The sequence below is a fragment of the Fusarium odoratissimum genome (genome assembly GCF_000260195.1).
Source record: "Fusarium odoratissimum NRRL 54006 unplaced genomic scaffold supercont1.30, whole genome shotgun sequence".
Classification (NCBI taxonomy): domain Eukaryota; kingdom Fungi; phylum Ascomycota; class Sordariomycetes; order Hypocreales; family Nectriaceae; genus Fusarium; species Fusarium odoratissimum.
Window position 1 is genome coordinate 161578 of NW_022158714.1, and position 15281 is coordinate 176858.

The following is a 15281-nucleotide window of genomic DNA, read 5'->3' on the forward strand; positions in this document are numbered from 1 at the left end:
CCATGTAATTGGCGACTCCGAGGGACCCCAAGCGATCTCTCAAGATGAACTCTGCCACATGGACTATAAGCTATTCCCAGACTAGTCGCCACACAGCTTGCACTTCACGGCCATCCCATTATTCTGAGGCCATTTTATTGAGGTCGACTCAGCCTTCTGCTCGACAGTTCCCCAATACTCATACTCGAAGGGTTTCCACGCGGCAAACGGATCGAGGTGCTGAGGGTTCCTGCTGTTGATGTAGCTGAGTACCGCGCTCTCTGGAACAATCCGAGGTTTCTCGACAACTGCTTGCTCCCCACCTGGATATGACTCATCCAGGAGTTCAACCCTTGGGTGGCTCTCATGCGCTGGAAAGACAACGAACCGATGAAGATGAACATCAGGGCACGAAGCAGCAAACTTGATGATGCGAATAACTTCCGGGTCGCTGCACCAGTTGTGACGCATGATGTGTCGTAGAGTTGTCGAATGCTGTCGAATGAAGGTCTTAAAAGGGTTGGCGGAGAATGTGAATTGGATGAAGGTGAGCTTGAGGGTTTTGAGATTTTTCCATCTTCCGCGGAAGATATGCTCCAACTGCCAACCGGAGTGAATAAGAGGACGACCGGCAGATCCAATCTGATCTGTTCGTCTCCATCTGACTGACAACTGCTGCAGGTTGACAGCTCCCTCGAGAAAGTAAACAAGTCTATCACCGAATTGTTCATAGCAATTCCATTTGCCGCCAGCGGCGTCAGTCTGCAGACCAAGTGTTGTGAGTCCTCGCAAGGCAGTCCTCCACCCCCAGGGGATCTTGGGATATATCCAATCGGTCTCTCTGCCAAACGGCGGAGCGGAACACGAGCTCAGCCTTGAAAGTTGGGGGCTGCTTTGCCTGCAGGTACATATTTTCGGTATCAACTTGATCATCTCTTCAGGAGGATCCCAAGTTGCCTTGACCCTGGACAAGAACCAATGCATATAGTTCAGAGGGTCCTGACACCTGAGAGTTGTGATCCGAGACGAAGACCGGCATAGAGCAGGGGGTATGGCATACACGAGCCAGTCAATATGCTCCTTTGTGGCAGTTCTACTGATAGGACCCAACTCAGACGTAAAAGTGTGCAGGTTGGGCAGAGAATCGACACAAGCCAGGAACTTGTGTCGATAGCTTTTGGCGTATTCCTGATAATTGTCTTCTGTAAAGACTTGTCCCCATCTGTCCCTGTGCGTGTAACGACTTTGGGCAGTGGTGAAGACAAGTTCTTGTACATGATAAGGATAAGTCGACGAAACCGCCTGCAGTCTCTCAATATCCCATTGAGCGAATGTGACCCGAATGGCTCTGAACAAACGAGACGGAATTACTCCATCGACGTGAGGCTAGTAGAGACGAATAGAAGCAAGAGAGTCTGCAGGTAGTTGGTCGATAATTATGTCTGTCAGTTCTGGGGGGAGATTCTCGAACCGCGCAAGCTGAAGGGTGGGTGAAGGCTCGACCATCTTGTTCTGAAGAGGATATTAATAAGTTTGAACCAATATCTCACGATCTCATTGACGAATATTAGAATACCGGCTTAAGAAATTAATAAGAACGAGCTATTGAATGAGTATGAATGGGGGAGCAGTATGCCTTCTTCGAGATTGACTAAACAGTGGCGCCTTTGCACTTACTCCCCACAGTAGACTTGTCGGATGATCACAGATGAGTTACTTGGAATACTCATGCAGACGCAGATTCCAGCTCAAATTCGGAAGACTTATGCATGATGCCGATATGAGCATATGTATGCACCCGAAAGGAAGGAGAATGATATTCACGTTCTTATCCTCTCTTAATGCCTAGTAGTGCTTTACCGAACAGCATAGAGATATGTGCCAACAGGCTTGAGGAAGAACTGAAATAAAACGACATCATTCTGCAATAATTTACGGCCATGTTGGGAGAATTTGGTGATCGCGGTGGCTTGCAGTCAGAGACTGAAACTCCAAGGTTGCTGGGGTAAACGGACATAGCGTCGGATAGCAACAGGAAAAGCAAGGAGATTAGAGACAACTCAACACTAGAGACATTTCCCACCTGTAAGCTTGCTAACTGGGGGCGGGGGAGTTTTGAGATGAAAACGGCTGCCTGCTTTTGAGGATATTGTTATATACTGTGTTTGCTTATTTTTGGCAACGGGAAGCTGCATGGAGTTGATTCAAGTATACAAGGCTCACTAGGATGTCAGTTGCGTATCGAACAGTGCAGTATTTGGTGTTCTAGTGAAGAATATACTGTTTCTAGCATGCACCGACGCCAACATGTAGATGAGAAAACAGTCTTGTTTGAGATTTACGATGGAACAGAGCGGACGTTTGCGTTGCCCGTCTTGACCGTTTGGAAAACTAAAGTGGAAACTAGTCGTGAAATTTAATACTTGAGGACTGAGAATCGCATATTCATGTAAGTTCAAAGAGCGCGCGTTCCGGAGCAAGGGTACCTTGAAGTTATTACGGTCGGATGCAAGACATCGACAGGGATGTTTATGCAGGGTATCATATAACAAGTCTATTATCGACATGTATTTCAGCAATGACTCAAGAGAAGAGTATATATCATGAGGAACTCAAGATTGTCCAAACATAACACAGTCACTCTCACCTTGCTAATGTTTGGGCAGCTAGTTTATTGAGAGTGTAGTTAAGCAATAAGCTAGCAAAGAAACACCAATCAAAACTCAATGTTTTGTGTAGCAACTTGATACAGGTGAACCCAAATCATGTTCCAAACGAACAAGCATGACTCATTCTGGTAAAAACTCCAATTCCTCAACTCAAATAATTGAGCATGTGTGAGCAAAAGCTGGTTTGTGCTGACGTCCAAATGCTCCCAGACCAGCCGTAGCAAGCACATGATAGTGAATGTGGCATAGTTTGCTGACGTTTAAACAGACATCTGAACGTCTTCATCTTTCTTGACATTCTGTTGAGAATTCTGATCGCAAGCGTAGTCGCCATTGTTGTCAGCATCCTTCTCGACGATGATGATGCTTTCATCAAGCTCTTTAGAACCATCAACGGGTACTTTGACAACCTCAACAGATTGTCTCAACACCATGGCGCCATTCTTGTCAAACGAGATCAAGAGCCCAGCGTCCCCCAGACACTCCTTCATCTCGCTCTCAATACCAGTCTTGTGCGGAAGCTTTCTCGCCATAGACAGAATCCTCTTACACTGAGCTTTCTGCTCCAAGCTTGGAATAATCTTGTACGCAGCGCGAAGAGCAACGACGGATATACGGTTGGCAGAAACTTTGCGACGCAGGGCGCAAATCAGATTGGCAACTTGGAGATTGCGACGGGTAAGCTTTGCCTCAGAAGCGCAAAATTGTTTCTGACTTGACTCATATTTGGCTTGCAAGTCCTTGAGCTGCTTACGCAACTCGCTCAGATCGTCCCTATAAATACCCGCATCGACCTTCACCTTGTCGAGGAGGACATGCAGGCCCAAAATCTCAGAGTCTTTCTGTTCGAGCTTGGCTTCGTAGAGAATGCGAAGGTCTCTGAGCATCTGAGCTTCGTTGGCGTGGAAGTCATTCTGGGCTCGGAGGTTCTCTATCTCGTTCTTTTGTGCCGCGTCGCTTTTTCGAAGGTCGCCGAGTTCGGCGACCATTCCTGCAATTTGCTGAGCAAACTTGGCCTCTGCCATCTTGATATTTTCTGGCAGCTACCGAAGCTGTTGTATCACGAGTCTAGACTAAGGTTAGTTCCTGACAAAGGTAGAAAAGGATGGAAAGGGAAGAAAACTGACCGACGGTCGAGATATAGGCTCTCGTGCATGAATGCAAGATCATGAAGGGGAAGTGAAGTTTAAATACCTTGGAGGTGGAAAAAGATACTATGATCGTGAGGTGAATCACACTGGCACTGCAGTGTCAATAGAAGTAGCCCCCATACGACAAACCCCCAACTCACATATTGTTATTCTTGATCACTGAAGGACATTGAAATAGCCCTCAAACAGTAAGTAAATCAGTGTTATATTTGCGCATTGTTCTGACCGTCATTAAGAGAAGTTAACCAACAACACTGTTGAGTTTGAGGCTTAGCAAACGCAGATTGATCAACTGTCACTTTTTCACTCACAAGACCACACCACACTTTCCCAATACTTGAACTTTATTTCAGAAGAAATGTAGGGGTACTAAAGGTCTATAAGCGTGGCCGGAAAGCTTGCTGGTCTGGGAATCCCCAAGGCGGTTGAGAACCCATCTTCAAACGGAGAAACTCTGGTCACAGACGAGTATCCAAGAGCCTCACATATATTAACAAAGCACAAAATGTTTATTATGACATTCGTTCTTTTAGCTTTCATCCTGGCGAGCGATGTTTCAAGTCTCTACTTTGAACTTGATCAGTTTGAGCTAATCCACAAATAACAGATGGCCACTATGTACTGGCACATCTCGTCATGAAGCCATTCAATCACTGTAACAACATACAAGTGGTAGCGGCTCCTGTGGAGAAGAGAAGAGGGCTGGACATTTTCTTTTCCCCAATCAACTCATCCGAAGGGCAAGCAAATTGCCACCGAACTACTAAATAACTTGCCAATACTTCCTCAGACTTCAAGCATAATATCGGCAACGCCACACTCAGTTACCCGGAGAATAGAATTATCTGAAAATCGCTGGAATGGGAGGCGTCTAGTTTGTCGCCCGGAAGAAACATACCACCCCCTCGAATATCCTGCGAGGCACGGCGCATACTAAGAGACCACCAAGGGGGCGGCATTGTATAGAAATGTGACACCGAGGCCAGCCAAATCCTCTCTATCAGAAGACAATCAAGGTTCCTTAGCAAATTACTCGCGAGTTTTGAGGTTTTGAAAAAGCGAACCAGAAAGGCGAACCATCAAGTGATGATGACCCCCATGAGCAGCATTACTATATATACGAACTTTCATTACGAATTCGAGGCAAAGTAGTCTTCCGAAAATGGAAAAAAAAAAAAGGTTCCACAGGTACTCATGGGTGGATACGTTCAGAAAACGCATTTCTCAAAATGATAGCCCGGTGTTAGATAGACCCTGGCCAGGAGTCTACAGGCCACCAAACTGGAGATGATCCATCTGATGGTAGTCAATCAAGCCAACAAGCTATAACTCAGAAGAAAATTCTGGTATCCATTGCTGTTCGACTATACGCGGAACAATCCCACGACTCTGGTCCCTGGACTCCCATGGATCCTTCAGCACACCGCACCATAACCAGGGGGTTCTGTCGAGACAATGTCCTCCACTATCTGTATATCACCATATTATATTTTACATTATTTTCAGCAAGATCATGTTCGCGACAGATCCTGGGAGTGATGGACCCGGGATCAAAACCGAAGTCATTCAATTCGCTGATGCCGCAGGCTCCCTTCCGGAACTGTTCCAGGACTCGAGTGAGTTTTGGAATTTAAGAGGGATGAAACTATTCAAAGCCCGTCGACGAACTCCGGAGCCCCTGGACAATGGGCTCCGGGTTCTCGACCACTCACGCTTTATCGCCGATGCCCTTCGACGCGACCTTCGACTGCCCAAGAAGCCAGAGGCTTTCGAAGTTCCGGTGAGAGCCCGATGCCAATTCTTGTCTCCAGCAATATCATACTGACTCTAGACAGATCATTTATGGAAACCCAAATCCCACATCTCAGTTCCTGGATATCAGCCAGGTTGGACCCATCTCAGTCACTGTTAAGCAAAACATCCCATCATCTCTTGCACGACTTGGTAAGCCAGCAATATACATTGTGGAAGTAGGACTCTAACACTGTAGCAGACCTCGACTCTTCTCTTGCAGAGAGACGTCTTCAGTTTCACTATGGGAACGACGCATATCAATGCATGCGTTCTCAGCACACAAGTTGGCAGATTGTCGAGTAACTCATGGCACCTGATATATATCAGATTGAGAACTAACATTTATTATTACAGCGTGTGCCGTCCTCTCAATGAGATGATGGATAACTATCCGATCGTCTTCTGCCATCCAGAGACTTTTAATGAGACTCGGGTTGTCGTATCCTTTTCAGGAGCCCCGTCATCTAGGAGGTTGGTCCGACACAACCAGCAACAACGCTGGCTATGTCTAGCTAATCAGATACGTGATCTCGTCATAGTTAGCGAGGTATTACTGTCTTGGTCTATAGGTAGCTACAGCCGTTCGACTCTCCGATACCCTATATATCCCTCTAGACTATGCAGATTCAATCGATGGCGAGTAGAGTCGCTTCATAAATTCTTTGTGCATACATGGCGCCTTAGATGTTGTTGAGAAAGCGCTAGTTGACAGAACGTCTGGAGAAAGGGTTCCCTTCTGTCTCTACAGTGACGAGCGCGGGCGACAGTTAAAGGGCGAGCATTCACGGCTATGGCCGTGGAACTCGAATCCGCCGATGCTCTCGTCATCAAGCCGGTGCTTTGCATCACCATCACCTTCATCTCGGTTATCCTGAAGTTCTTTGGCGTTCTCAAAGCCAAGCCATCCGATCCCCTTTGTGTAAGTCTCCCCTCTACTCAACATCTTACCCTGCAACTCTCTATCGGCCGCTTTCGCGGACTGCCTCCCTTCCCTCGCGGACACCCCACTGGGAGATTCTTGAGTGAGTAATAACTTTGAAGAATCTGTAGTTTGGGTAAGAACTAACCCTTATATATACCGCGTGCACTGCCCCATAAAAGACAGAGTTAAGACAGATCTCTCATCTTCTGCAATCCAGCATCGTTGGGTGCTGCTCGAGACTTCGTAACGTCAAGAGAACCACTGGGTGCTTCAGAATGTCTCGAACTCGGTACGATAGACATCCAGATCTCAATAAATCGGTTAGGGAAGGCTCTTCAGCAAAATACACTGAGAGTTCATTCTCCCAACGTTAAAGCTGGTAGATTGTTGAGTGACAGAAAAGAAAAGACCTAGAGACTGATGTTTGTTCCCGCAAGTTACCAAATCCGCCCCAATAATTCATACCCAGCAATCAAGACCTTCGAGTTCATTCCAAGGGCGTGGGATTCTTGTCTATTTGTTATATATACAGTATTTCGTGTTATATAATCTTCGTTTCCTCAAGACCTATTGCTTTAGCTTGAGTTCCACATCAATACCTCAAAGCAAACCTTTCAGTATTATAAAATAATCAAGCAGCAGATATATACGACTGGAGAGCTGTGAGTGATGGCTACCAGCACATTACCAGTCTGCGATAAGACTCTGGCTAACTACAAATATATCAGCATATTCCCGGCTAGATGGTCTACCAGACGCGTTCCATATAGTGCAGCGTGCAGCCCTGGTTAGAACCAATGTATGAAAGGCCTTGGGGAGACCACGAACCCCTCACAAAGAAGAAAAGCCATACGAGACCTTCGTCGAGATGGGCGCGACGTTCCAACCACTTCTGGACACCTCATCCGAATCTCGCACCATGGCCAAACTCTTCTATCGAGTCAACTGCCGTGCCGCCGCATGGACAACGAAGAAGAAGACACAGCATCACAACCAGACAAATCAACCTGTTACCAGGAGTAGAAATATCCAGTCTGTAAGTCAAACTTCAATAAACGCCATGATTTGAGAAAAAAGCCTAACATAAACACGAGGGACATTGCCTTTGACCAGAAGTAATGCCACTGGCGGTTTCAAATATTGAACAGAAGAATAAATCGAGACAATACGCGCATCTCCCTATAAAGAAATACCTAAGGATAGTAATGAGGTTTGCAATTCGAGATAAAGAGGTGAGGGCAGTATGGGCGGTTTCCGCAAGGATAAAAGCGGACTGTATCTCAACAAGGGCAGATGAGTGTATCGTAATTCTTAAGCCTATGTACAAGCTTAAAATAAATAGGAAATCACTACACTCCTTATAGTGTTGGTGTCATTCGAGTGTTGAATAAGCTATGCCCCATCGGCGGCTTTAGAGTGGACGTGCAAGGTTGATGCACTGCCTCATCAAGCGGCGATGTTTAAAAGCCAGAGAGAACAACTTCCACTTCCTCCTTCGCATTCATTCTTACGAGGACCTCGTCACTCCGCTCCTTTTCAAATCAATCAGAGATAAAGAAAGCGCGATTTTGTGCAAATTAATTGTCCATCACTTGAGGGGATGAGGGGGATCTGATGACCCCATACAGAACCATTACGCGGCCTCGACGCTCAATTTGAGTCCAAGCGACGAGACTTATACGGAATACGAACAGAAAAGGGAGCTTCGTCACGGAATAATCAACCATTTTAAAGGAGGATTCATATTCGTAAGAGGATTGTCACTCAATGGATTAATTTAAAAAATATTCTCCGTCTTCAAACAAGTCCCCCTCAATGGATCTTTGCTTTGGCTTTGGGTGGCGGCGTAAGAGCCGACTAATCCAATTACTCATGGGGCCACGCAATGCCACGCAACGCATCGTCGCTCCTCACCATCAAAAACTTCCCTCAGCTCCGCCCAGAAAATAATATGCCCAAAATACCAGCAAATCCATTCCGTTCTCCCTCTGCCATGGAATCTTCAACATGAGACTCTTGCGGTTTAACCGTAAATTTTGAGTTAAAACACTTCCTTGACTATGACTATGACATGACTGCAACAAGACAATGCCCCCACCACATCCCCCCGTGTTATCCACCACGCACGAACACGATCATATTGTCGATGCTTCTATTTTGAGCATCATAAAGCCACCGCTGCCAAGTCGACGGCCGAGAACTGCTCAGTCACCGAACAATGCCGAGGTCTTGGTACCGCCACTCATCGCTGGCGCTCTCGTTGCAGCTTTCGCTACTGCCCTTGCCGATGGGTTGAATAACGAACTTCTCACCCATTATTATCTCCCCGAGCAAAAGTTTCGTGTCAACATTGATAGGATATTGGATCGACTGTTGTCTGAGTTCACGTTGATGTTGTGGGATGAGCTGTGGGCTTTCTATTGTGACTCGAATCCGGACTCGACTGAGCAAATCAAGAAATTGTTCGATGGACCTGTTTGCCAACTCATATTGATCCTCAATGGACCTGAAGCACCACGATGCTTGCTTGATAAGCTCGGCCCTGGTATATCGAAACGTCCGGCAACATGGTCCGAGTCGGCACGGGGCATTGAACTGCCCGTTGCTCTCCAACTCCTCTGCAGCTACTGGGATAGAGAATACCCAGCCCGCTCACCCAGGGGCACACCGAATGAGATTGCTGCTTCTCTCCATACCTACATCACCACAGGAAGGTCTGCGAGACATCTTATCTCAAGGATACGCGAAGTCTTGATCTCACCCCACTATGTGCAGATGCATCTCATGGAATCAGCTCTGTGGCACATCCTCATGAAACCCCCCTATCGACCCCCTGGAGACGGATTCCACGCCATCCAGTTCAAATTTGAGTGTCAACTCTTTGGCCCCCTTCAAGGTATCGGAGACCCTCAACTCGTCAAAATGGGCTCCTTGCCGGCTATTACTGGGACCGCCAATGACTGCGTTTACACCACGATATCTGAGTACACAGATAAGCAATGGCCTAAGTGCGGCGAACTCCTCCTGGGTTGTATCGAAGACGCCGTCAAAGAAGCTTCAACGTCGAGTTGTGAGGGCCACTCATTCACCGGCATGTCGATTTGGGATGGTACCGAAAACCCATTCTTATGTCCTGGTCTACGTCTGCTGCATGTCGAAGTCGAGGATGGTTCAATACGGTTGACAGTATCAGCATGGACACACACCATGATTGAGATATTACAACAGATGGCATGGACTTGTGCAGCACTAAGCTCCTCGCCATTTCAGGGTTCACTCTCTGAGAGTGCGATTGAAGTGTCGGATTGGCAGTACATGGACGATTCCATCTTTGTCGAGTGTAATCTTTCGCATCGACCTGTGCCAGCAGGAGATGGCTCAGCGTGGCTAAAGCAATTAGAAGGGGCTGCTATTGCAAACGGGTTCCCGATAAATCATGTTAGGGAAGATTCTCAGATGACATAGAGCGGAGGTTATGAGGGCCAAAAGGCATGAGTGTATGATCAGAGCTTTTATTCTAGATGAAATGATACCCGTATTTAAGCATTCAATACTCGGTCAACAATTCAATCTTTAGGAGATTCAAGTAATCGTAGGATAAGAGGATCTCGTTTATTCTTTCTTTCTTTGAAGAAGTGTCATTGACAAAAATGGTCTCGCCCCTGGCAATGCCAGATTCAAACACCGCCTATCCTACTTAAAATCGTCTTCGTGGAAATCTTTGCCATCCATTCCAACAATAACCAACATGTCTTTGGAGGTTGTTGGCGTTGCTTGTTTGGGCACCCAGGCCGTAGATCGGAGGACGCGGGCAAAAATTCATGTGGCTTTCTGTAAATGCATTCTTCCCGACTTTGCACTTCTGAGTTGACGATCATAATCGTCGCCTTCAGCATGTTGGCTAATATCCAACAATTCAGGGCCATATGGATGTTGCTGAAGGCTCAAATTGCTTATGGTCTGGCAAAATAGCCGGATTTGCGTTACGTCCCATCATGTCGGTGTGTTGTTTATGGGTTCTCCTTCATTGCGTAATCGAGTCCGGAAACGTGTCGGGCGAGAGTCAGCCAGACCAAATATGGCCTGTCCGTAAGAACATGGTTTCTGTTGAGAAGACGAAGAAGTATCTTACGCGTTTTGGCGGGGTATGCTTCAACTCGTGTGCCCATTAGTTAGGCTCTGAGGAGATACCAGCAAATTGGTGGTAGTAATATTCGTTCGCGATGACCGTCGACCAGCCTCGAAACAACAGAACATAGATCCACTACCAACGGCATCGTGGTGTTGCTCACTGATACATGACAGTGGTAACATAACGTTAAATTGAGGGGTTTCAAAGTCAATCCTGCCCTCCCACAAGCCCCGATTTCATGCTGTCGAACATGGCGACTTTTAGTGGCTTAGAAACGTGATAGTGATAGGATCAATATTCGGTCGACTTGTAATTAATTTCATAACCTTGATATTTTTGTTAGCTATTACTTCCAGTGGACATTTACAAAGCCAACTACCTCGTGATTCGTCGACCAAGTCTACCCAACCATATATCTCCCTTCTCCTCCAGGGTAACACTAAAGCCAACTTCCCCCGTCATCCTCCACAACTCTTGTAATCGTATACGGAACAGGCGTCATTGTAGATACGTAGTCGTCACATAATGGTCGGAATTGGCGGTTCAGCTGCAATGGAATACGTCTTCACTGAACGGGCTGGAACGTCGATTGCGAGGATCTTCACGGATGGTTTGGCCGCATCATGATGCTTGTTACTGTCGCTCGAGACGGTGTCTGGCGGAATGGCGATGGACGCTAGGGACTAAAATCTAATCGTACTATGCTAACTGAAGGACGGCGGATGAAGTGAACCGAGTCTCAGGAAAATCGAATGGATGAGCCTCAAGGTGAGAACTAAATGGAGAGGCATGACATTGTCAGTTTCGCGTCCACAGACACTGATACATACCATTCCCGGCAGGTTGATTATCCATAGGTTATATCCTGGCAAAATACACGGTGGATTGCGTGGCAGTTATTCCTTGCTGCGTATGCGGCTGGACATGTCTATTCCTGGGGTTACGGGTAAAATGATCTGACGCTGCTGAAAGAAAGTCGGTGTCGACCTGATCTGAGCTTGATTTACTGATTGATTTCTTGCTTATCGTTGGACCGTGCCGCGAGTGCGTGCGAATTGAAGCTTCCGAGGATTATCATGGGATCGCATCACGTGGAGCCTGTTCCGTTGCTGAGGATGAAGTCATTGCGCATCGAGCTTATTATCGCTTCGTATCGCGTTCACTGCAAGTTTGGTAGGGAGAGAGTCCAGATGGATGAGGTGGAAAAGTGAGTCAGAAGGAAGTTCTCGTGATCAATCGGTTCAACAACATGCGAATCATCCAGTTTTACTGTTCAAGTCGTCGTTCTTCGACTGCGTTTCGGCGCTCGCCTCTCGGCGGTCGAGTTCGTTAAAAAGGTGGCATGCTCGCTTGAGTGAGCTGATAACGCTCTAGCCAAAACTCCAGCTGGGCACTGAGTGAGCGAGTGAAGGAGAGCCAGGGATTAACGGGATCCATCCAAACGTCTCCACTTGATGTCGCCTGTTGCCGACCCCACTATCGGATGTTGACGATGGCCATGTAAGACACGGGGTGAAAGAGGAAGACAATGATAACGTGAAGCTATAGAAACAAAAGCAAGAGAAAAAGAGAATAAGGAAAAACGAAGATTTTAGCACTCTATACTGAGGCTGGATGAAGTTGTATGGACCAGTGATCCCAGGAGTGGAGGGGTGGCCGAGATGCAGAGATGCCCTCTTTATGTGGGAGTCGTCTCCTTTGTGGCAGCGTCACGAAAAGAGCAAGGTACATTTACATGAATTCAGGTACAAGGGACATGTCACAAGGAACCTGGCACGCGCCCTCTGCCCATGGGGAGACAGACGTATCGCGCGCCATCACGGCAGTCCCAACCTGGTCTCAAAAGCATGACGCCTGGTACGATATCAGCGGCAGTATAGCCAAGACCCTAGCTCAAGCCGATCTCGACAAGAGGATTCCTGTAAACAAGACTGATTGACACCCATCTGATACCAAAGGCGTCTCGATTGACTCGGCGCATCAAGGTGCAAGCTAGTAGCAACTCAACCAGCCAATCGACCTAGCACTTCCCCTCAGTTTGATGCCACAAGGTTTCACGCGGGCGTTGCTGAGGGAGGGGAACGGGAGATGATGATTGATTGCAGAAGAGTCTCCATCGATGTCGTCTTTACGACAAAGGTGCCTCTTGCTCCTTAGCCACGACCTTAGGATGCCTAGATGCTGTCGATGCATGTCCAGACGCAGTACAGTCATGTCTAGGACATATCAATAGTCAGGTGAGTTGTAAGTTGAAGCCAACAGGCGCCAAAGCACCGCACCGCATCCGCGAGCCGAAGTCTCCGGGGGCCACGGGATGAATGAGCCTGTGAGGGGCAGAAACGCAACTGGCGATCCCTCGTCATAGCTCATGACCAAGGGGGACAAGGGAATGGATGGCATGGCTGAATCAAACCAAAGTGCCAATCTTGTTGGTATGTCCTGATCGGCCACGCCTTCCCCTCTCAAGATCTGTTTCCGTATCTTCACCTTTCATTTCCCAATTCCCTCACCGTATCGACATTAATGATTGACCTCATGATTCTCCCGCGGCCTTCCGCGAGCGTCAACTGCTCTGTGTCCACTCACCACTCAATCACTCGATCGACCAGGCCCATTTGCACACGCGCCACAACCCACAACGACCGATCGCAGTGGATCCCAGGACAAGCTTTCCCCGGATTGTGGTGCACTGCGCTAACCCGAGGTGGTCTCTAAGCGGGTACCAGACCGGTACGTAGAGCGGGTTCCCTGCGTCAGTGGGTTTGCATCGCGCCGGCGCTAAACCCGTTGCGGCTCCAGGTCTGGTCTGCTGAGCTTGGAGCCAGGGGCGTCACGCCTTCCGTCAGGCCAAAGTCACGCGATTGTCCAACAGCGTTTATCAGAACACAACACAACGCAACGCAACAGTGTGTAATGATGGAATCCACAATAACTTGAATGCATCCGTAGTTGCTTGTAACTGTACATCGACTAGAGTAGCATTGATTGCTTTGGTTCGAGGAACGGAGCGAGGCGCAGGCGCAGGCACAGACTCCTCTGTCACCACAATGATACTCATACCCCCCTAGGTCTCGTCCTTCCCTTCCGTTCCGGGTGAGGTGTGAGGTGGGCAGTTACCCCGCCCAGTCTGACGACAGCTCAGTAGGTACGGTACAGTGCAGTATAGTAATGCAAATGAGTGAGTGAAGCCTTGGATGACTGAGGATTTGCATGCCCCAATGCAAACATCGGACATGGACGACGCCGAATGGCAAGTGCGTTTGTGAATGCAATAAGTAACAACCCCTTCCCCTCCATCTAGCCCTTTCCCTCTCCTCCCTCCTCATCACACCTTCAAAGCACAACAGCAATCCAATCTCACTTACAATCTTCTGCTTTTAACGCAAAAGGTTCGTACATCCTCTTTTATATGCACCACCATTCCTCCCTCCAACACCTCTTTTCTACAACATCATCACTAACCTTACTCTCTTTTTTAACAGAATCAACTATCAAATCAGATCTTCTCGATCAACCACATAACAACAACTCAAAATGACGGAACCTCTCTCCAAGGTCGATTCAGCCGTTCAGGGCCTCTCAAGCTCACCTCCCGCCAAGGATGACAAGAAGACGCGGCGACAAAGCTCAGCAGCAGCACCTGGCGTTTACAACGTCAATGACCTTGGTAAGCTTTGACATCACTACCCTGTCTCCTTCCGATATCGGATAGGCCATGAGGGCACCGTTAAGACCTCTCTCTGACCCTTTTCTTTAGAGGCCGAGGGCATTGACCTCGAGCTCGCACCCGAGACCCAGAAGACGGGATGGTGAGTTAAACCCCGCAATTCGACTTGCACATGCATCAAGAAACAGCCACTGACCCATTCGTATAGGAAGATCAACACCAGTCCCAACACAATAGAAGACCCTGCCATCCTCAAGCTTCATCTGTCAAAACCGCCCGTCAAGAGAATCGACCTTCACTTCCCACTAGGAAAGGAGGTAACAGCACGAAACCTCAAGGGTGTAACAATCAAGGATGCACTAGACGCTATCCACAAGGCATATAAGAAGCGGGTATGTTTGGACCTCTGAGCCACCCTCCCTAAGAATACTGACTGACATACCCAGGCCGATGATGAGCTCGACAAGCCCTACCTCGCTGGTTTCGAGTGGGACAAGGAAGAGTCATGGACCCAACTTGTTGTTCACCTTCAGGCTCAGCCCACAAGCACAACATTGGGTGGTCCTTCCGGTGGTGGAAAGAAGAAGAAGAACAAGAAGCAAGACGAGTAATAGCTTCATTCCACTCCGGTATCTGTCTCAATAGTTCCTATAATTCTTGTTCGTTTCGCTGGTTTCGTTGCGAGTCGGCGCTCGGGATATTGCGTCTAGATATTCTCGGCCTGGTCATGTTGTTTGCGACTGCTGGAAGCGTCGCTTGGTGTACACCTCTATAGTTCTTGTTATCGCTGGTCGATTCGGTCGGCGTTTGAGGTTCCATGTATCGTGGTTCCTCGATATAATTTATACATTCCCCACACAATTGGAAGTTCATGAACTCTGAAGTTAATTGCCAACTGAAGTTGAATTTGAGAAGACATGATGAGCCAATTGCCCACATGTTCCCCGGCTTAAGCTCCTCACTCATG

The 15281-nt window shown here is 47.8% G+C and overlaps 5 protein-coding genes across 6 annotated transcripts; 3 read left to right on the top strand and 2 right to left on the bottom strand.

Moving 5' to 3' along the window:
* Nucleotides 1-81: 81 nt before the first annotated feature.
* FOIG_13015 (uncharacterized protein) lies at nucleotides 82-1921 on the bottom strand (the record flags this gene model as incomplete). The annotated part of the gene is made up of 2 exons (XM_031214049.1): nucleotides 82-1281; nucleotides 1916-1921. 2 exons carry the CDS (start codon nucleotides 1919-1921, stop codon nucleotides 82-84), a joined length of 1206 nt encoding a protein of 401 aa, XP_031056197.1.
* Nucleotides 1922-2908: 987 nt separating this feature from the next.
* Nucleotides 2909-3673, bottom strand: FOIG_13016 (uncharacterized protein; the record flags this gene model as incomplete). The annotated part of the gene is made up of 1 exon (XM_031214050.1): nucleotides 2909-3673. The coding sequence occupies one exon, from the start codon at nucleotides 3671-3673 to the stop codon at nucleotides 2909-2911; it is 765 nt and encodes a 254-aa protein (XP_031056198.1).
* A 1639-nt stretch (nucleotides 3674-5312) lies between these two features.
* Nucleotides 5313-5896, top strand: FOIG_13017 (uncharacterized protein; the record flags this gene model as incomplete). Its single annotated transcript, XM_031214051.1, has 3 exons — nucleotides 5313-5579; nucleotides 5635-5743; nucleotides 5793-5896. The coding sequence occupies 3 exons, from the start codon at nucleotides 5313-5315 to the stop codon at nucleotides 5894-5896; spliced, it is 480 nt and encodes a 159-aa protein (XP_031056199.1).
* Nucleotides 5897-7722: 1826 nt separating this feature from the next.
* Nucleotides 7723-12733, top strand: FOIG_13018 (uncharacterized protein). The gene has a single exon (XM_031214052.1). It carries the CDS (start codon nucleotides 8604-8606, stop codon nucleotides 9978-9980), a length of 1377 nt encoding a protein of 458 aa, XP_031056200.1. The 5' UTR covers nucleotides 7723-8603; the 3' UTR covers nucleotides 9981-12733.
* Nucleotides 12734-13786: 1053 nt separating this feature from the next.
* Nucleotides 13787-15279, top strand: FOIG_13019 (uncharacterized protein). 2 transcript variants are annotated; one of them, XM_031214053.1, is made up of 5 exons: nucleotides 13787-14036; nucleotides 14130-14314; nucleotides 14405-14456; nucleotides 14523-14706; nucleotides 14761-15279. In XM_031214053.1, exons 2-5 carry the CDS (start codon nucleotides 14182-14184, stop codon nucleotides 14923-14925), a joined length of 534 nt encoding a protein of 177 aa, XP_031056201.1. In that variant the 5' UTR covers nucleotides 13787-14036; nucleotides 14130-14181; the 3' UTR covers nucleotides 14926-15279. The 2 variants fall into 2 exon arrangements, with proteins under 2 accessions (XP_031056201.1, XP_031056202.1); XM_031214054.1 differs by having other exon boundaries at nucleotides 14523-15279.
* Nucleotides 15280-15281: the final 2 nt, after the last annotated feature.

Excerpts from the sequence above, each read along its gene's own strand:
- FOIG_13018 (XM_031214052.1), top strand. The coding sequence starts at position 8,604 with ATGCCCCCACCACATCCCCCCGTGTTATCCACCACGCACGAACACGAT.
- FOIG_13019 (XM_031214053.1), top strand. The coding sequence starts at position 14,182 with ATGACGGAACCTCTCTCCAAGGTCGATTCAGCCGTTCAGGGCCTCTCA. Across the intron at positions 14,315-14,404 it reads TTACAACGTCAATGACCTTG|AGGCCGAGGGCATTGACCTC; the intron begins GTAAGCTTTGAC and ends CCTTTTCTTTAG. Across the intron at positions 14,707-14,760 it reads ACAAGGCATATAAGAAGCGG|GCCGATGATGAGCTCGACAA; the intron begins GTATGTTTGGAC and ends TGACATACCCAG.